The sequence below is a fragment of the Chinchilla lanigera genome, unplaced genomic scaffold (genome assembly GCF_000276665.1).
Source record: "Chinchilla lanigera isolate Chin_1 unplaced genomic scaffold, ChiLan1.0 scaffold00045, whole genome shotgun sequence".
NCBI classification, from domain to species: domain Eukaryota; kingdom Metazoa; phylum Chordata; class Mammalia; order Rodentia; family Chinchillidae; genus Chinchilla; species Chinchilla lanigera.
The window spans coordinates 3,102,363-3,122,973 of record NW_004955446.1 but is presented as its reverse complement, the minus strand read 5'-3'; the positions used below and the strand labels follow the sequence as shown (position 1 = coordinate 3,122,973).

The following is a 20,611-nucleotide window of genomic DNA, read 5'->3' as shown; positions in this document are numbered from 1 at the left end:
CCCCCGTACCAGGAATCGAACTCAGGACATTGTGCTTGCCAGGCAGGTGCTTATGCCACTGAGCTATATCCCCAGCCCCCTTTTTAAGATTTTATTAGTCATGTTTTCAGTGCATCATGGGTATATTCCTCTTGAGTTGGTGCATGTACACAATCCATCTTAATTCTCATCTGCTTTCCCTCCTCCCTCCCATCTCTTGGTCCCCTTCCAGTTGCAAAAGATGTTTCTTATTGTCTGTTTTTTTTTTCTGTTTATTTGTAATTTTGGTTTCTCATATGAGAGAAACCATGCATTATTTAAGCTTGTGTGTCTGATTTATTTAACTTAACACTGTGGTGTCAAGGTGTTTAAGGAATAATTTTGACACACTTCATCCATGCTTTTGTCCATGGTCTTCTATTTCATTGTGTGTTTGTTTTTTTTTTTAGGCTGACAGTGTCTTGCTGTTTAGTTCAGGTTGGCCTTGAGTTCACTGTGTAGCCCAGGCTGGTCTTTCTGAACTTGCAGCGATCCTCCTGCCTCAGCCTCCACCTCACAGAGTGCTGGAATTAAAGCTGTGCACCACCATATCTGGCATGCTTTTCTATTTCTTGAGCAAGTTTTATAATTTATATTTTTATAGAAAGTCATTAATATTATAAAACATTTAGGTAAACAGTGATTTTTAACTTTTTAAAAATTCTTTTTGTTTGCACTGTTAAGCTGCAGTTCTTATTCCTACTGGCATGCTGCATGTTACTAGATCTTTGAGAAATTATTCTTTATGTTGTTGTTTTTCAACTCCCACCAAAGTAGAACAAGCTTTTGAAACCATTTATTTCTCTCCCTCTCTTTCCTGTCCTCTCTTCCCTTTCGTTTCACCCCTGGCCCTTCTCCCATCCCCTGCCTGGCCCTCTGCCCTCTGCCCTCTGCCCTCTGCCCTCTGCCCTCCGCCCTCTGCCCTCCGCCCTCTGCCCTCCGCCCTCTGCCCTCTGCCCTCTGCCCTCCACCCCGCCCTGCCACACCCTAAGCCTCTCTGCCCTTTGCTCTTCCCTTCCTAGCTCTTCCTGTTGCCTCTCTTATCTCCCTTCTCTATCTTTCCAGGCTCTTCCTGTCTAGGCTTGGTCCTCAGCCTCCTGCTGTTCCCTGAATTCCCTCCAATGTTTTGCCTCTCTACTAGAAGTAATGTTGTCCAACCCACAGAGTGGGAAAAATTTTTGCCAGCTGTTTCTCGGACAAAGGACTAATATCTAGAATAATAAAGAATTTGGGAGGCTGAGGCAGGAGGATTGTTGCAAGTTCGAGACCAGCCTCAACTACAAAGTGAGCTCAAGGCCAGCCTGAACGGCATAGTGAGACCCTGTCTCAAAAAACAAAACAAAACAAAACAAAACAACCCAATAGGAACTAAAAACAATCAGACACCCCCCACCACCACCAAATTTAAAGACCCAGTGCAAAAGTGGGCATCCAGAGTGGATGGACACCTCTCAGATGAAGACATAGAAATGACAAATAAATATGAAAAAATGTTCATCGCTGGTCGTTTGAGAGATGTACATTTAACTTTTTTTTGGTACCGGGAATCAAACTCAGGACTTTCTGCTTGCCAGGCAGGTGCTTATGCCACTGAGCTATATCCCTGGCCCCAAAATTACCATTTTTGATAATATTGAGTCTTCTGCTTGATGACCATTTTTCATTTACTGTTTTTGGTACCTGGAATCAAACTCAGGACTTTGTGCTTGCCAGGCAGGCACATATGCCACTGAGCTATATCCCCAGCCCAAAAGTATGGTCTTCTCATCAATTTTTTTTTTTTTTTGTACTGGGAATCAAACTCAGGACCTTGCACTTGCCAGGTAGGCGCTTATGCCATTGAGCTATATCCCCAGCCTGAGAGATGTGAATTAAAACACTGCTGAAATTTCATATCACTTCACAAAGAATGGCTGTTATCGAGAAATCAACCAGTAACAAATGCTGGCAGTGCTCTGGAGAGAAAGGAACCCTTCTCCACTGTTAATGGGCATGTAGACTGGTGCAATCACTGTGGAAATCAGTGTGGAGAGTTCTCAGAAAACTAGGATGAGAGGTCCCATTTGTCCCAGCCATTCCCCTATTTGATATCCTCCTGAACGAATTCAAAGCATCATACCCCAGCGATATATGCACACCCATGTTTATAGAGGCACAGTTTTGTAATGGCTAAATCTTGAAGACAGCCCAAATGCCCATTAATGGGTGACTGGCTAAAGAAGATGTGGTTTTTATATACAATGGAGTACTACTCTGCCATAAAGAAGGATAAATTGGAGACATTTCTAGGTAAATGGGTGCACCTTGAGACCATACTCACATGTTTAAATACTGCATTGTCTCTGGTGTGAGAAATGGAAAGTAAAAATAAGGACCAAAATGTATAATAGACACTGGGAAATGGGAATAAAATATTCAAATGAGAAGGGGAACAAGGGAGGGGGAAGGGGGAAGGGAAAGAAGGGTCAAGAAAAGGAAAACATTTGTTCTTATGTATGTGTGTATGTATGTATGTGTGTCTTTTTGAGACAGAGTTTCTCTGTGCAGTCCAGGCTGGCTTTGAATTCACCTTGTAGCCCAGGCTGGCCTCCAACTCTTGGGATCCTGTTGTATCAGCCTCCCAAGCACTGGGAATACAGGCATGTGCCACCAGGCTCAGCCCATTTGTTCCTGTTTATCAGGAAAGCAGATGTCTTCGCAGAACTGGCTGCCTTTCCACCTCCTAAGCAGACCTATGTTGCCTCTCCCTTGTCTCTCCCTCCTGGCCTAGAAAGTTCCAAGCTAGGCCTTTAGTTAGGCCTATTTTTACCCTGAGTAAAAGTTCTTAAAAGTGGGAATAAATCTGATAAGTAATTAACAGTGCTTGTCCCAAAGACTGATCAGAAACTACTAAATTTACATGTAATTGGTGGTTAGTGTTTATTACATGGAAAAAATTTTATTATTTTTCAGTAAAATGAAAAGTATTTGTTTGTGATAAAGGCTTTCAGTAGTTTACAAATATATTATCAAACAGCATTTTACCTAGATGTTAGCAAATGCGTGTAAGCATATGTGCCTGTGTATTTTAAGAAGTGAGTGTTATGGTTTGACTATTTGCTTGTGACTAGTTTTTAGTTTACAGTGGTCAATTTTTAAGAATTTCATTTTAGCATTTGATGTAAGTTAGGAATTAGGAGATTTCCTTAGAGTTATAAAAATCCATTTTTTTATTAACTTTAGTTCTCTTTTTGCTTTCTATAGCATGTTGACTCAATTAAGAAACATCAGGGAGATAAATTCAACCCAGTGGTAAGTAGCCTTCATTTTTTTTGTTAGAAAGTTTTCTGCTTATTTTATTTTTAGGAGCACATGTTTGTAGTACATAATGTTTACATTCCTTCTGTGGAGTTGCTTCCTGGACATAACACGTCTTAATTCCTTTCTCATCCCTTTTCTGCCCACCTCCTTCCCCTCAACTCCCCCTCTTTCTGTTGATTTCCTTCCTGTTGAGAAAGAACCATCTCCCTACTTTCTATTATCTTTTATTTTGCTCTGATTTTTCTTTTCTGAGACAGAGTTTCATTATGTGTATGCAATTTAGGCTGACCTTGAACTTACCATGCAGTCTAGCCTGGCTTTGATCTGTGGAGCTCTTCCTGCCTCAGCTTCCGGAGTGCTGGGATTATAGTTGTGCAACACCATGCCCTGTTTTTATTTTGCTTTTGATTTATAATTTGGGTTTCTCATATGAGAGGAATCGTGTAATATTTAAGCATGTGTGTCTGATTCATTTCGTCCATCCATTTTCCTATAAATGACTCAAGTTTATCTTTATGGCAGAGTAGTACTTCATTGTGTGTAAATGCCATCTTTTGCTGCTATAAACATGAGTGTACATGTATCACTATAATATGTTGTCTTGAATTCTTTTGGGGAGATACATAGAAGGGGTGAATAGCTAGGTTGAGTGGAATTTCTAGTTTCAGTTTTTTGAGGAATTTCCATACTGATTTCCATAGTGATTATACTAGTTTGCATTAGTACCAACAATATAGAAGGAATGGTTCCTTTTCCCCCCTGCAGTCTTGCCAGCATTTGTTATTATTTGATTTCTTGATGATGGCCATTCTTTCTGGAGTACAGTGGAATCTGGTGAATTTGCACTTCTCTAATGGCCACTGATGTTGAGCATTTCTTCATGTGTTTATTGACCATTTGTACTTTTTCTTCTGTAAAGTGTCTGTTTGTTTCACTTGCCAGTTTTTGATTGGGCCTTTTATTACAGGAGTATGTTTCTTGACTTCTTTTGTAGTCTAGAGAGGAATAGCTGTTAAGATCTTTTCTCATTATGCAGATTGTCTCTTTTTACTCTGTTGGGTGTTTTTTTGCTGTGTAGAATGGAAGCTTTTTAATTTGATGTGATCCCATATGTTGATTCTCAGTTCTGTTTCCTGTACAGTTGGGGTTTTGTTCAGAAAGTCCTTGTCTGTGCTTATGACTTCAAGAGTTTTACCTATTATCTTTCCTCCAGTGTATGTTTTTGGCCTGTTTGTCAAAGATCAAATAACTGAATTTGCATCCTTTAGTCTAATAGTTCTTTTGATTCTTATGTCTGTTTTTATCACCATGCTGTCTTTATCACTGTAGCTTTGTAATATAACTTGAAGTTCAGGATTATGACAACTCTCGGTTTGGCTCATGTTATTCAGGATTGCTTTTGTTTTTTGATATAGGGTCTTACTATGCAGTTCAGGCTGGCCAGGCTGGCCTCAAACTCAGAGTGATCTTCCTGCCTCAGCCTTCGGAGTGCTGAGATTATAGGTATGTGCCTCCATGTTCAGCTAGGACTGCTTTTGCTATTCTGGGTATCTACTGGTTACACATAAATTTTAGGATTTTTCTCTTATGTCTGTGAAGAATACTGGAGGTATTTTGATGGATTGTGTAAATCTGTATAGCAATTTTAGAAGTATGTTCTTTTTGACAACATTGGTTCTGTCTATCCAGCAACAGGGATGTTTTTCTGTTTTCTGATGTCCTCTTTGATTTTTTTTTTTAACAGTACTGTAGTTCTTCTTGTAGTGATCTTTCACTTTCTTAGGTTAATTCCTAAATATTTAATTTTTCTTGGTGCTATTATGAATAGTAGTTTTTTTGCTAATTTTTTCTCAGGTTAATTATTGGTTGTGTAGAATGATGTTGACTTTTATGCTTTGATTTTATATTGTGCTACATTATTGAGTTTGATTTTTAATTCTAACAGTCTTTGATGGAATATTTTGGATCTTCTATGTAGAGGATCATGTCATTTGCCTAATGATAACTTGCTTTGTTTTTTATACATATCTCTTTTACTTCTTTCTCTTGCCTCACTGCTCTTGCTCATAATTTCAAGAACTACTTTATGTTGAACAGGAGTGGTTATCTAAGGTATTTCAGGGGCTGGGGATTTAGCTCAGCGGCAAAAAGTGCCTGCCTGGCAAGCGCAAGGTCGTGAGTTCGGTTCCTGGTACCAGAGAAAAACCAAAAAAAAAAAAAAAAAATCTAAGGTATTTCATTAATTGGTTACCAACATAGCTCTTTCTTCTGTTTGAGACTGTGTCCTCATATTGATCACTTCTGTTCCCATAGTTTTGATAGAAGTTTTTGTCTTCTGAATTTCTATTTGGAGCCTTTTTGTGAACTGTAGTTTGTTTCTATGCTGGTCATTCATGTTTTACATCATTGTGGTTCACTCTCTTAGCTTTATTAGTATTTTCTGTATTCTTGCTAATCATTTTATTTGGTCCATTTTCTGTTTGCTTGTATCTTTGGTGAGCTTGCCAAATACTGTCTTGCCTTGTTTTATTATCTCTCTGATAGCATTTAATAATTCTGGCATGTGGCTTTTCATTTTTCTCCTCTTCAATAACCCATGGATCATCTTTGGGGGAATTGAGAGTGTTTGGAAGCATTTTTTTTGGGGGGGGGGCTTTTCCTCCTGTGTTTCTATGTTTTATTGTTTATTTTTACGTTAAGGCTTATAGGTTGATTATAGTGGAAAGCTTTGTTTCTAATAGGGAAACGGTTTTCATTAATGTCCACTTTTCATTATGCTGTTTGGGTGTGGTTGTGGGCCTTTGCCTCTGTCCCAGAATCCAACCACCTCTGTTTACTTGCAATGGGAGATTGCAGTGTATTTGGCCCAGTACTTAGTTTTCCAAGAAGGCGCCACAGTATATTGGTAATAACCCCAAGTCACCAGGTATTGACATCCTAAGAAAACTAGTTAATAGCACCTGCTTGTGACCTTGGCTATAATGATAAAATTGGCATCAATTTTAGCATCAACAACTGTCAAAAAACCCTTAGAATCTGTACACCACCTTTAACTATAGAAGAGATCTGTAATTATAGAATGAATACAAAGACAGACCAAATATTAACCTACAGTAAATATCTACTAATTTGAACAACTTTACCTCTAATAACAATAGACAGTATTCAACTGGCACAGTGTAAAGTTACCTATCTATCTATCTACTCAGTGCTTAATAGTATACTAGTAAAGAGGGTGAGGAACCTGGAAATGAAAAAAGCGAAATTGGAAAAATTAATCTATGGGATATGAGAAGAAGAAGAAAAGTGAGTCAGAGGGTCCTGTTGAGGAGTATGAAGGATATTAAGTGTTAGAGAACAGTTATAGGAAAAACAAACAAGAGAAAGAAGAAAAAAGCTAAACAGAGAGCAAAATACAGGAAATAAAGGTAAGGAAGAGAAAAAAAGTTGAAAGGGGAAAAGAGAAAAGAAACTAAAAGAGGAGAGAAAATCCCATACTCTAAAAGCTTCATGAAGGAAATATAAAAATAATTAAAAAGTAGAAAAATTTTTAAAAATGGAGTCAAAGAAAAATTCCTAGACTGAGCATTGTGGTGCAGGCCTATAATTCAGGCACTCAGGAGGCAGGAAGGTAGGAAGATTGCACAAGTTCAGGGGCAGCCTGGGCTACATAATGAGTTCAAGGCGAGTGTAAACTATGTAACAAGGCCCTGTTAGACCAGAATAGGCTTTCTCCCTATTGATTATTTCTTTGTATTATTGTGTTTTATTTTGTCTTTTTGAGACAGGGTTTCACTATGCAGCTCAGGCTGGCCTTTGAACTAACTTTGCAGCCTAGGCTGGCCTCGAACTCCCAGTAATTCTCCTACCTTAGCCTCCTGGGTGCTGGGATTACAGGCATGTGTTACCACACCTGGCTGTATTATTGTGTAAAGGAGGGTCTCTGTGTGTATTTTTACCCATTTACTATTATTACTAATTTATCCCTCTCTCTTCGAGGATTGAGAAGGCTTTTTAATTTTTTTTTGTCTTTTTGAGATAGGGTCTCACTATACAGTTTAGGCTGACCCTGAGCTCACTTTGTAGCAATGATCCTCCTGCCTCAGCCTCCCGAGAGCTGGGATTACAGGCATGCACCACCACACCTGGCTGAAAACGCTCTTTTAAAAAATTTTTTTCTAATTAGTAGTTTTTATTCTGTATAATTTCCATCTACAGACTTATATAAAACTAGGGTCCATTTTTATTGACTCTGAGCCCATTAAATTTAATTTGAAGTCTCAGAGGTGGGCATGCTTGCAGTCTCATTTACCATGGAGGCTGAGACAGGAGAATCACTTGAACCTAGAAATTTAAGCTTGGGCAGTATAGGGAAACCAAGTTTCAAAAAACAAATAAAATATTGGATTTAATCTGAGCTCTTCATAGATTGTAGCCGTGGACAGATTTCCTTTGATTTGAAAACTGCAGCCTCCAAGAGCCATGGATTCATTTAATCTTCCTTTTCTGAATTCACAGTCCTTTCTAAGAAGTTCTGCTGTTACTGTCTGTTTGCAACATGATTAGCTTTATAGAAAATTCTTGGAAGTTGTTTTGATTTTAACAAGTATTTTACCCTATGAATTGCTTTATTCCTTAAGTTTCCTGTATCACAACTAAAATAAATACACTCTTTTAAGTCACATATAGTTGGGAATAACAATACATGTCTTTTATTATTAGGCATTATATTCCCAAATTCAGAATCACTTCTGGGAAACGAATTTTTAGGTGATACTTTCCAAGTGCTTAGGTACTACTAAATTAAATAAGTATAAATATATAGTAATTAAACTATGGTATGCCAGAATCATAATTGGAGACATTGAACCAGCACTGAGTAATAGAATTTACTACACTGATGGAAGTGTTTTGTATCTGTTTGGTATATTGTGGTAATGACTTGTTACCAGTGACTATTGAGCACTTAAAAATAGAGCTAATGTAACCAAGAAATTGCATTTGATTTTTATTTAGTTTAATACTGAGTTTAAATAGCCCCAAGTGTCTAGCAGCCACCATATAGGACAGAACAAATCTTTTGTATCTGTTTTTTTTCGGGGTACTGGGAGTTGAACCCAGGACCTTGTGCTTGCCAGGCAGGCACTGTGCTGCTTGAGCTGTATCCCTGGCCCTTGTATTTTTTTTTTTTTTTTTTTTAACTATGCTCCTAACTTGCTATCTAGAACAAGAAATTTTCTATTTTTTTGGTAGAATTTAAAAAACGATCTCATAAGTCCACAAAATAAGCTAAATTCCCCTTTAGCAGTTAATTTTTTGTACTTGTTGAATTATTTATTTATTCCTGTTGGTAAAATATGCCTTTATGTAAATGCAGTTTGTTACCAATTATTCAGTAACTTTATTGTATATTTTTTTTGACAAAGATTTTTAGATGGACACTCCCTCTTCCTCATTCAAACACAGGCCTCACATATAGTAGCCAGGTGCTCTACTACTAAACTCTACTCCCAACCCTAGATAGGATCTTGGTTTTTTTCCTGTAGTATTGGGGATTGAACCTAGGATTTTCTCAATGAATTATATTCCCAGCCCTTTTTTAAAATTTTGAGACAGGTTCTTGCTTAGCTGCTGTCTTTCTTACTTTTTCATTGCTGGAACAAAACATTCGGCACCCTCAAGTTAAAGGAAGAAAGGTTTATTATAGCTCACGGTTTGCAGAGGTTTCAGTCCATAATCAGCTGCCTCCAGGGCAGTGCTTACATGACAGAAGGGCACGGCAGGCAATAAAGCAGCATTGAGCCTGCCCTTCCCTGTCTACCTTTATATTCCACCCAGGCTGCAGGCCCACTGGTTGGCACCACCTGTATCCAGGGTGCGGCTCCACCTTCAATAAATCTGATCAGCTACACCCAGAACTATGTCAGTCTAACCAGTAGACTGATCCAGTTACCACACAACCCTTAGTCTGTATTCGTACACCCTTGATCCAGCCATTTCTAAACCCCCTCTCCCCCCCAGTGAGTGCGTGAGGCTATAGGAGGACGTCTAGGTACAAGCCGTAATAGTCTGCCTAGTCTTGGCTTGTGTTCATAATCCTCTTGCTTTAGTCTTCCAGGGTGTTGGGATTATAGACTGCCTCAATACACACACACATTTTTTGTTTTCAAAATCTCCAAAAAGTCAGTAGTGAAGATCTTTTGGTATTTTAATAGTTTTGAGGCACTCTTAGAGCCAAAAATAAAAGAAAAATCTTTGTTGTGTTAAAGCGTTTTTGAGAACCATGAAAGCAGGCTAGGCTTGGTGGTACACACCTGTGATCCCAGCACAAGGCAAGATTAAGCAACCTGAACTACGTAGTGAGACCCTGCCTCAAAACAAGTTTCTGTAGAAGCATATAAATGGTTATTTTGTGGATTATTTTATGAAGTACAGAAGTTTGAGTTTAATACAAAATCCATGAGATAAAAATGTGGATACTAAAGCAATGTTAAATGGATTCCACTGGATGTGTGTAGCCAGGGGAGATGTGTATCTTTGGAATGTGAATTTGTATAAATGAATCAGAATAATTTGTTCTGAAAAATCGATATGTATGTTTCAATTAAATTTGTTTTTGTTTGAATATTACAGTATCTAAAAATGACTACAAAACGAAGTTTGTTTGTGCGGTTGGTACCCTGTCGCTGTCTACGAGGGGAAGAGGAGACTGTCACTACTTTGGATTACTCTCACTGCAGTTTGGAACAGGTTCCCAAAGAGATTTTTACATTTGAAAAAACTTTGGAGGAGCTCTATTTAGATGCTAATCAGATTGAGGAACTTCCAAAGGTATGTTAATATTGTCTTACTTTGTGTGTTTTGAGACAGGATTTCACTGTGCAGTTCAGGCTGGCCTTGAACTCACTTTGTAGCCCAGGCTGTCCTCAAACTCAGCAATCCTCCTGTCTCAGCCTCCTGAGTGCTAGGATTACAGGCGTGTGCCACCATGCCTGCCTGCACAGTTTGTTAATATGTGGATATGTGTTGCTTCCATTTTTCAGTTCAGTTGTACCTGAATGTATGTAGGCCAATTGAGATTATTACTGTTCTTGAATTCTAATTCATACCTCTTTTTGTTTGTTTTGTTTTTAGTCTTTTTGAGATACAGTCTTGCTATGTATGTAGTTCAGGCTGTCCTTGAACTCACCATGTAGCCCAGACTAGCCTTGAACTCAAGGTGATGCTCCTTCTGTTAGGATAGTCTGCTTCTAAAAGTGCCTCACCAACTAAATGTTACTGGGATCTGGGTTGCTTGCCTTTCCCTCCGGAGTTAGAGTCCAGGTTCTTCTTGTCCTCAACGAAGAATTAAACAAAACGAGCAAGTAACGAAGTTTATTCAAGAATGTGAAAATGAAGAGTGAGGAAAAAACTGGCTCTGCAGAGCAAGCTTGGGCTGAATAAAAGGAAAAAAAGCAATAAAGGACACCTTGGCGAAAGCAGGGTGGCCTATCATTAGGAAATGCAGCATAGTGAGCTCTTCTTGGCATCTGTGCCCTTTTGAACTGTTCAGATTTTGGGGAAACCTGCAAGAACTGGGTCCTCAGAGGTGGTGCTGGCATCCCATACCTCATGTAAGGTCTAGGCTGTCCTATTGAAAACCTGCTTGAGTTCTTGCAAGAAGTCCACTTGCAGGGCTTGGGAATTGTTCTGTGCATGTGTCCAAGATCTTGTAATTAACAGATCAGGCCTACTTCCCCAGCCAGTTTTGCCACACCCATCTTAGTTACTTTTGTCCTTGGTGAGACAAAAATACCCAACACCCAAAGTTAAAGGAAGGCCGGGGACATAACTTAGTGGCACAGTGCCTGCTTGGTAAGTGCAAGGTCCTGAGTTTGATGCTGATACCAAAAAAAAAAAAAAAAAAAAAAAGTTAAAGGAGGAAAGATTTATTTCGCTCACAGTTTGTAGAGGTTTCAGTCCATAATCTGGCTGGCCCCAGGGCAGGGTAGCATGGCAGGCAGGAATTGCAGAGGAGAAATGGTACATGATGGGCAGAAGGTAGCAAAGCAACGAGGGGGAAGATAAGTCTCTTTCTGTTCCTTGTATTGTATGAAGGCTACCGGGATTAGGGTGGTGCCAAACCAATCTAAACAACTTTTAAAATGTTGTGTTGTTTCTCTGATTTTATAATTTGTTTGGAATGGTTTTGGAAGACCTACAGATCTGGTCTTAAAGACCTTAAAGATCTACTAACTGCTGGGAGGAAAATGTTTATTACTATGAAATACTCTCAAATTATTACCTTGTTTCTTTACTAATTTTTTTTAGTGTGTTTTTTCTTTTCCTCTCATCATTCTGTATACCATTTCCTAGGTTTCATGCAAAAACTGCAGTCACTTTTAAGCCACTCAAACAGCAAACTTTGATGCTGAGCCACAGAGACTCATTGATGGCTCATAAAATAGTTTAGCATGTATAGTCAGCACTTTGAAAAATAAACTGTAGTTTGGACTGTGAGTTTTGTTGTTGTTTTTTTGGTTTTGGTTTTTCTCCGGTACCAGGAACCGAACTCACGACCTTGCGCTTGCCAGGCAGGCGCTTTGCCGCTGAGCTAAATCCCCAGCCCCTGGACTGTGAGTTTTGAAAAACAAAATTTTTGCACATGTAGGTAAATAAAAATTTTCACCTGAATGAGAAATATTTTTAATTATGTTTTGTGCAATATACATGATATACTAAAATTACTTATTATTCAGCTGAAGTTCATATTTAATTGGACATCTTGTGTTTAATCTGGCAATTCCAACCATAAAATGTTTCATGAATATGTTTCATAATATGTTTCATGTTTCAGATTTTTATGTGTGTAAACATGCTAAATGGGAGTGTACAAAGGCTATTTTCTGCTGACCACTAGTAAAATCCTTTGGAAAGCTACAGCTGTCCTGGATAATTTTATAAACCTATAATGGCTATGGATAAATATTAAAGGTTATCATTTACATGTTTATGAATTATATGCATAGATTATGGTAGGGTGCTTTATAGTTTACTGTTCTTTGTTGTGTGTTGTTCTTGGGCATGTAATGTAATAAGAAAGTGGCCAGTTCTAATAGAGGAGGTGGAAGGACCTAGTCATCACTTTTCCCTATTCACAACCAGTAGGGTCTCAATCGTGTTGAAAAGAGAGAGGCTTGCTCTAATAGTGCAAATAACTCCGTCATTTATCTGACTGTTACCTATCAATTTTATATTTTTGGAAAAATGTTGTTCTTAAATATGGCTTTCATTTTGGAATAAGATTGCATGAAAGGTAAACTCCAGAGCTTATCGTATTTAATGACCACTTTTTCTTTTTCTATTACTGTTGATTGAACCTAGGACCTTTACACTAAACTATATCCCCAGTTCTCTTTTCATTTTTTTTTAATCTTTGAGACAGGATCTTGCTAAATTGACCACAGTAGGTTCAAGCTTGTAATCCTCGTAGCTCAGCCTCCAAGAGAACAGAGATTACAGGCATGTGCCGTATACCCAGCTACCCACTTATTTTTTTACTACCTCAACAGGTAGTGTGACCATGTACTTACTCTGAGTGGGTTTTGCTTATCAGAAATATGAAGATGTAAATCATTTGAAATGATTCAGATATATTCTGCTCTAGAATGACATCAGAATATTGAAATATCTTTCCTGGTATCAGTGTGTAGTATAACTCAATTTTTAAAATATGACTAAAATATTAATTTATATAAAAGTTAATACATGAAATATTTAGAAAAGCTGAAAATAATCAAAATCCTTTCCTCTCTTTTGTCAATAGCAACTTTTTAACTGTCAGTCTCTACACAAACTGAGTTTGCCAGACAATGATTTAACAGCGTTACCAGCGTCCATTGCAAATCTTATTAATCTCAGGGAACTGGACGTCAGCAAAAATGGTAAGGTCCCCCCGCAAAGGTTTTGTACTTGGAAACATGTTTAAGTAAGATTTCTTTTGTTTTTATAAATAAAAATTTGATTAAAGTCAAATTATAGTGTATTATATTAGCTTTATCTGAGAGTACATTTATTTTACATAAATTTAAAGACTTTTTAGTGTTACAGTCTTGGCTTGGAATTTTTTTTTTTGAGGCAGGGTTTTGCTGTACAGTTCTTGCTGGCCTTCAGCTCACTTTGTAGCCCAGGCTGGTCTCAAACCCGCAATGATCCTCCTTGCCTCAGCCTCCTGAGTGCTGGGATTACAGGTGTGTTTGGCTTGGAATTTGTGTAAATCTAAAATCTATGATAGTTTAAAGCAGATGAAAAATAAGTCTTAACTTTTTTTAAAAATCCATTTTGAACTGCAGTCATCAAGTGGTATAGTAAATGTCTTGAACTTGTTCTTCTAGTCTAACCCAAATTTTGTACTGTTTGATGAAAATATCCCAGTCCTCCAACCCCCTTCCCCTTAATTACTGTTTTACTCCCTGCTTTTATGAGTTTGCCTTCTGAAGATTGTATACGTAAATGAGATTATGTAATATTTGTCCTTTAGTTTCTGGCTTACATTGCATAACATAATATCTTCTAGAATCATACATGTTGTCACAGATGACAGGATTTTCTTATTTTGAATCTAGGTCCTTGCACATATTAGACAAGTGTTCTATCACTGAGCTACATCCACAGCCCCTAGATGCTTCTTAGTTGATTTAATTTCTTTTGGATATGTACCCAGTAGTGAGATTGTTGGGTCATATGGTAGTTCTGTTGTTCACTTTTAAAAAAGGTACCTCCATATTATTTTCTGTAATGAGTATACTAATTCAATTTCACCAATGGTGTCTAAGGATTCCCTTTTCTCTATATCCTTACCCACACTTGTTATTTTTAGCTTCCTTACCCTCCTGCTCCCTCTCTCTCTCTCCTCTGTCCTCTCCTCTTTTCTCTCTCCTTCCTTCTTTTTCCTTGTACCTTTCCCTTTTCCCTCCCCTCAGCCCCTGTCCTTCAATGGCTTTGCTGAGGATTGAACCCAGGGCTTCAGGGATGCTAGGCAAGTACTCTACCCTTGAGCTGTACCTGCTTCCCTCTGTTGACATTCTAACAGGTTCACTGTGCTATTATACTTAATTTACATTTTTATGATGATTAGCCATGTTGAACTTTTTTATATAACTTTTGTCTGTCTTCTTTTGAGAAATACCCATTCAGATACTTTATCCATTTTACAATCTAGTTTTTTTGCTGTTTGATGTCCTTATATTTTAGATATTAACAGGTAACAGCTTATGAACATTTTTCTCCCATTCAGAAGGTTGTTCCTTTATTCTTTTGCTTGGTTGTGAGGAGTTTTTTAGGTTTTTAGTTGTACGTAATCTATTTGACTATCTTTGCTTTTCTTGCCTGTGCTTTTGGGGTTGCAATAAAAAAAAAAAAAATTGTCCAGACAACTCCCATGCTCCAGAGTGCTGTGGGCCCTTTTCCCTTGTTATTAGTTTTTTTTTGAGCAGGATCTCACTGTGTAGTACAGGTTGGCCTTGAACTCAGCAGCGATCCACATACCTCAGCCTCTTGAGTGCTGGGATTACAAGTGTGTGCCACCATACCCAACTGGCCTTTCCTTTTAAGGAAGAGTAAATAGAAAGCTTGGGGCGAAAGCAAATCTTTGAACCTGGGATAAACTGGTGAAAAAGCTTTTTCTCTTTAAAATTAAAAGAGGTTATATTGATTAAGAGAGTATTACATGTGGCTGGGGAAGTCACCGTGTTTGCTCTTAACAGTTTAAATTGCTAAAACTACGATTTGCTTTATAGTGAGCACTGAGCACAGTCATGTTGTAAATTGACCTGAAACTGAATGTTTTGACTCATTATCAGTGGATACTGTGAAGTTTTTTTAATAAATATAGACTTTAACTGAGGCGTGCAACCATTGGGCTTTACTGTCCGCCTTCATTGTGTTACATCTGACCTGGGTCATACATCTATCATCCTCTGACAGCTAATCATTTGACTTTTTTAATTCCTGGGTTAGACTGTTTTGACTAGGACTCAGTGTTCTGTCCTATTTGTTGTCATGGTCTTTCAGTGCAGAAGCAGTAAGGTACTGTTAGTTTAAATTCAACAATTAGGACACTGGGGAGTTTATGCCCTCCAGGCAAAGACCAGAGAAACTCATTGTTAAAGTTGAGTCCAACAATTTGAGTTTATTACTTTTTGCAATGAGCAAAAACCCATAGGTGGGAATTCCTGTGAATCTTGGGTTATGGTTTTTTTTTTTTAAACTTACAGGACTTGGACATTTGGTAATTTTGGGTTAGATTTAAGAAAATATGGTAAGTTTGTTTAGGAGAGATGCTGTGAAGCAGGGGAATTCTATGATTAGATATCTTAAATCTTTATAGAAAGAACAGATTAGAAAAAGGCCAAAACTATTATTTGTTAAGATACAGTAATCATTTTAGTTGAAAGACAAGGATGTTTGGAGTGTTTTGGCTTAGACAGTGGTCATGTTTTGGCTTTGTTAAAAAATGATTAGAATTTTTTTTCCTGGTCTTCGAATGTCATATTGACAGAATGGCCTAGTCTGATGCTGATGATTGTGAAATAGTTAGTTCACCATAACCCCAAGGTCTCCCTTTGAATGCCAGGCTAATTTGTAGCAGGACCAAGGGCTAGCTAAAATTATCAGGCCAGTTTGAAGGGATGAGGAATTATTTTTAGTTTATCAGAATTAAAGAGTTCTTTTCTAGTGAGGAAGGTGTGAAGATAGTTATGTTTTATAATATCTAGTGCTTCATTTTGTTTGCTAGACAGTCTTACAAAAAATAAACCACAGAAAGAAGACTGTTATAGTTAAGTGAAAATGAAAAGGAAACAGTTGAAATTGTTAGAGAATTAAAAAGTAGGTTGTGATAAAATTTATGTCCATGTTCTTTATAAGAACAACAGGAGCCATCTTTGTAGACTAGCTGTGTTACAGTTTATCTCCAAAACATCCCCAGTAGTCTCAAGTATTCAAAAGTGGGGCTTTCAGGAAGTGATGGGATCATGATGCTCTCTCCTCATCAGTGGATTAATCTTAACTGAGTATGCCTGTTACAAGGTAGTGTCTCCAAATTGTCTGTGTAGTAAGAATAATTCTTGTACTAGTTCTGCTGTAATCATTTTTCTTTGGAAATATATTGTTCATTTTTTCCAAAAACAAAAGAGAAGTGAGGACTGATGAGAGGAATTGGGTCAGTGGGGACATGACCTGGAAGTATATATTGTCCTCTTTTGTATCACTCACTATTTTACTAGAGACAGATATAACCCAAGATATGCAAATATTTAAGAAATCAGAAGATTGGCTTACGATGGTCACCCACAGAGTTGGATGAGGTAGAGTGCAGAGGGTGTCTGCATGTTGGAGACGGAAAGATTCAGTCCAAGATCTGGAGCTCAGTGCAGTGTCCTGTGCAAATCTGAAGGAGGAGGCTGATGGGTCTGTGGTGGAAGACTGAAGGATTTGAGGTGGAAGCCAAACACTGCACTAGAAGCCAGGAGATGACATCTAAGTTGAAGGCAAAGACTGGAGCTCCTCCAAAGAACAGAAGCAAGTCTGTCCTTCCTCATTTCCCTTTATACCATTCAGGCCCGGGAAACACCCTAGGCAGATCCTCTACACCCTAGGGTGTAGAATTGCTGAGCTTAGTTAAGGTTCTAAACTTAAGTTAACACAATCAGTCAACCATTACATTTTCATTTTGTTCTCTTTGCTTTCTGATTTTCGTGAGTTGTGCTGCTTTTCTCTGCCATGGCCCTTCCTCTGTGGCATTTCTGCCTGAGATCCAGCCAGCCATATACTATAAACTGAGCCAAAACTAAACCTGTCCTCTTTAATTATTGGCTGTCAGATATTTAAGCCAGTGATGGAAAAGAAAGATACACTAGCCAACACAAGTGTTGAGTGAGGTAAAGCCTCCTTGAGAAAGTAGTTGAGCAGGAGTTTGAGGAGGTAAGGAAGTTTGCCATGTAGGTTGTGAAGTGTGTACCAGAAAGGGAACAGCTAATGGAAAATGTTTGTAGGGTGCGAGTTTCCATAGCATGTGTGAGGATTGCAAGGTAGCTAAATACCAAGATGGGAAAGTGACAGGACTAGAGGACGGAGGTCGGGGTTTGAAGGAGCAGATCATGGATTGCCTTGTAGGCATTTGTAGACACTTTGATATTTATTCTGAAGAAAATAGTTACTTGGAAAGTTTTGGGTAGATCATTCAGAGCATGATGTGGCTTGTGGTTAGGTTTAGTCTGGCTGAAGAAAGAGTCTGTAGGGATATGGATTCAAAACCAAGTTCAGGTGCTATTTCAGTACCTGAAGTGATGGTGTTAGAAATAGTGAGATCTGGACAGATTCTGGATATACTTGAAGGTGGAATCCACAGCATTTCATAGTGGATTGAGTGTGGAATCTGAGAAAAGTGTCAAGGATGACCGGTTATTTTTGTCATACAACTGGAAGGATAAGATTACTATCAGCTGAGGTGGAAAAATCTGTGGGGTCTGTAATTTTTTAGTGGAATAAGCCAGGACTTCAGTTTTTTGAGATATAAGGGCAGTGGAATTCAGTTAAGGGAAAAAAACTGCTGGAGGTATGTCTTGGTTACTTTTCTCTCCTTACTGAGACAAAATACTGGACACCCAAAATTAAGGAAGGAAGGGTTTATTTAGTTCACAGTTTGTGGAGGTTTCAGTCCATAATCAGCTGGCTCCAAGGCAGGGTGGCATGGCACAGGGGCAACATCCTAGAACTATAGGGGCATGTCCTTTTCACCCCAGGATGTAGAACTGCTGAATTACTTAGTTTAAGTTTCTCTAGACTGCTCAAGTTGATACAATGTATTAACTATAACAAGATACATATTTGGGATACTTAAAGCCAGAGACTAGATGTATTCACCAAGGGCATGAATATGAAAAAGCGGAAGCCCAAAGAGTGAGTCTTGTTTATACTTTAATATTAGCAGATCTGGAAGAATAGTAAAAAGGTATACAAAATAGTGAGAAAGAATACTGTTGGAGTAGGAAGAAACCAAAGTGCTGAAAATACTTGTTTTTCTTACTACATTTTAACTTTTTTAACTTCTCCTGAAGAGGACCTTATCTTTAATGATCATAATTTATAGCGTAATGTCTCCTACTTGATGTATTTTGGTGTGTACAAGATAGATAACTTCCATATGAGGTATGTTGAGTTTGAGGAGCCTAAACAAAATAAAAACTACAATAATGCTGATTTTTAAGGATTTTGTTAAAGTAAGTGCCTGCCAAATTATTTTAATTTTTCCTTTAATTGAAAACTATTTTTTTGGAAAGATCCTTGAGACTGTACTAATAGCCTGTTTAATCATCATATTTTTTACCCAATAACTTTGGCATCCATTGGTGGACTTTTTGTGGTGTTTTTGGTTTTGCTTTTGGTCTTAAGGATTTGTCCATGTTTAAGCATATACTTACTGTACCACATAGCTGCACACCCAGCCTTTTGGTGAATTTTGACCACAATGGTTATTAGTGTGGTATTAACTAGTTGGTAATTTTGTACCCTTCAGTTTTCGTTTCTGTATGCAGCATAGTGGTAAAGTTGCATCTAGTAGTGGAGTTGAAAGGTTCTTAAATAACTCTTTATAAACAACTCTATTAGGTGATCATGTTAATGGGAAGGAGATGGGGTCTTTTTCCATAAATTATTCTTGGAATTTTTTTAAACGTTACTAGCATTTTTTAGTCTAATTAGAACAATACTACTTAAAGTTGATCTCTGGACTGGTGCTAATTCAATAAATTCTTACTATATTTTTGCTGTGATAAGTTTAGGATATGACTATGTCTTTAGAATCTTTTACCAAAATTTGACATTTTTACAATAATTACATGACAGTTTGCAAATGTATTGGGCTACGGCAGATTGGAAATTTAAAAAAAAAAATCCTTTGCCTTACTGGTTTGGAAAGTGTTGTCTAGATGGACACTTAAAAGCTGAAATGTCTAGTAGATTTCTTGAATATGTACGTCATAGTGTGCAAAAATCACTGCATTCTTATATGTGAGCATTCCACTGGATTATATGAAGAAAAAACTTTCCCTGAGAAAGAGAATGTGAAACAAACTGGCAAAAAAGAAAGGGATAGGAAAGAAAAAGTGTTAATTATTGGTAGTCAGTACTGGCTTCAGGCATGTTTCTGGGAATATCTGATACAGATTTTCTACCACTTCTGTTAGTAGCTTTGTTTTTAGCTTTGTTAGTTAATGTAGATTGGGGGCTGGCTCAGGCTGGAGCCCATCATTTTAAAATTGTTTTTTAAAGCAACCCTTTTTATGCGAGAGAAGCAGAATGTTAAAGGTCCTGCATTTGTGAGTTTATCATCATAGAGAAGATCCTGACTTTCAGAAGAGCTAAAACACGAAAAGAAGGTAAACCAAAGTCATTAGTAGTTACAGAGACAAAAAGATAAAATAGAAATGAGAAATTGTTGTGAGTTCTGTTTAGTTTGGTGTGGTGGTGTTAATTTTCTAGTTCCTGCTATTGGTAAGTTACTTTCTGAATCTGCAGGGTATACTGTGATTATAATTGGTACATCTTTTTGCCATTCTTTTAATTTGGTCACTTTTTGTTTTCTAGGAATACAGGAGTTCCCAGAAAATATAAAAAACTGCAAAGTCTTGACAGTTGTGGAAGCCAGTGTAAACCCTATTTCTAAGTAAGTTCTCAGTTGAATTGTAAATTACTTTTCTGAATAAAACAGTTGTAAAGCAGCAGTAGAATACTACTTTACATATTTTAGTGAGGAATTTGTATCATTTGTAAGCTATTCAAAGAACTGACTTGTAGAATTAGAAGGGAACCTTTGGACTAGATGTGTACCTCAGTGGTAGTGTGCTTGCCTAGCATGCATGAGGCCCTGAGTTCCATCCCCAGTACCACAAAATAATCAGTCAATCAAACTTCAGTAAAGATGACAAATAATTTAAAAATAATTTTAAAAACCTTTTAAAAATGCTTCTAATCCCCTATGTTACAAATATAAAATTGAAAATTAAGAGGAATTTTTTTTTTTTTTTTTTTTTTTTTTTTTGGATTAAGCCCAGAGCCTTGACACTGAGCTAAAATCCAAGCCCTTTAAATTCGTTTCCTTCCTTCCTTCCTTCCTTCCTTCCTTCCTTCCTTCCTTTCCTTCATCTTTGCATATCAATATCAACACGGTTGGTAGGAAAATTCAAGTCACAACTTTGTGCTCTCAAATAGACGTGGATCCTGCTTCAACACCTCTGGTGCCTTGTGTTGTTGA

At 37.7% G+C, this 20,611-nt stretch overlaps 1 protein-coding gene across 8 annotated transcripts in view; it reads left to right on the top strand.

Moving 5' to 3' along the window:
- Erbb2ip (erbb2 interacting protein) overlaps positions 1–20,611 on the top strand; it is a gene marked incomplete at its 5' end in the record, with an annotated part of 105,529 nt that overhangs the window by 28,823 nt on the left and 56,095 nt on the right. For 7 of the 8 annotated variants that reach the window (XM_013518429.1, XM_013518427.1, XM_013518432.1 and 4 more), the window contains 4 exon segments: positions 3,262–3,309; positions 9,952–10,149; positions 13,124–13,241; positions 19,945–20,023. In XM_013518429.1, the coding sequence (XP_013373883.1) occupies positions 9,961–10,149; positions 13,124–13,241; positions 19,945–20,023 (386 nt within the window). 8 annotated transcript variants of the gene reach the window in all.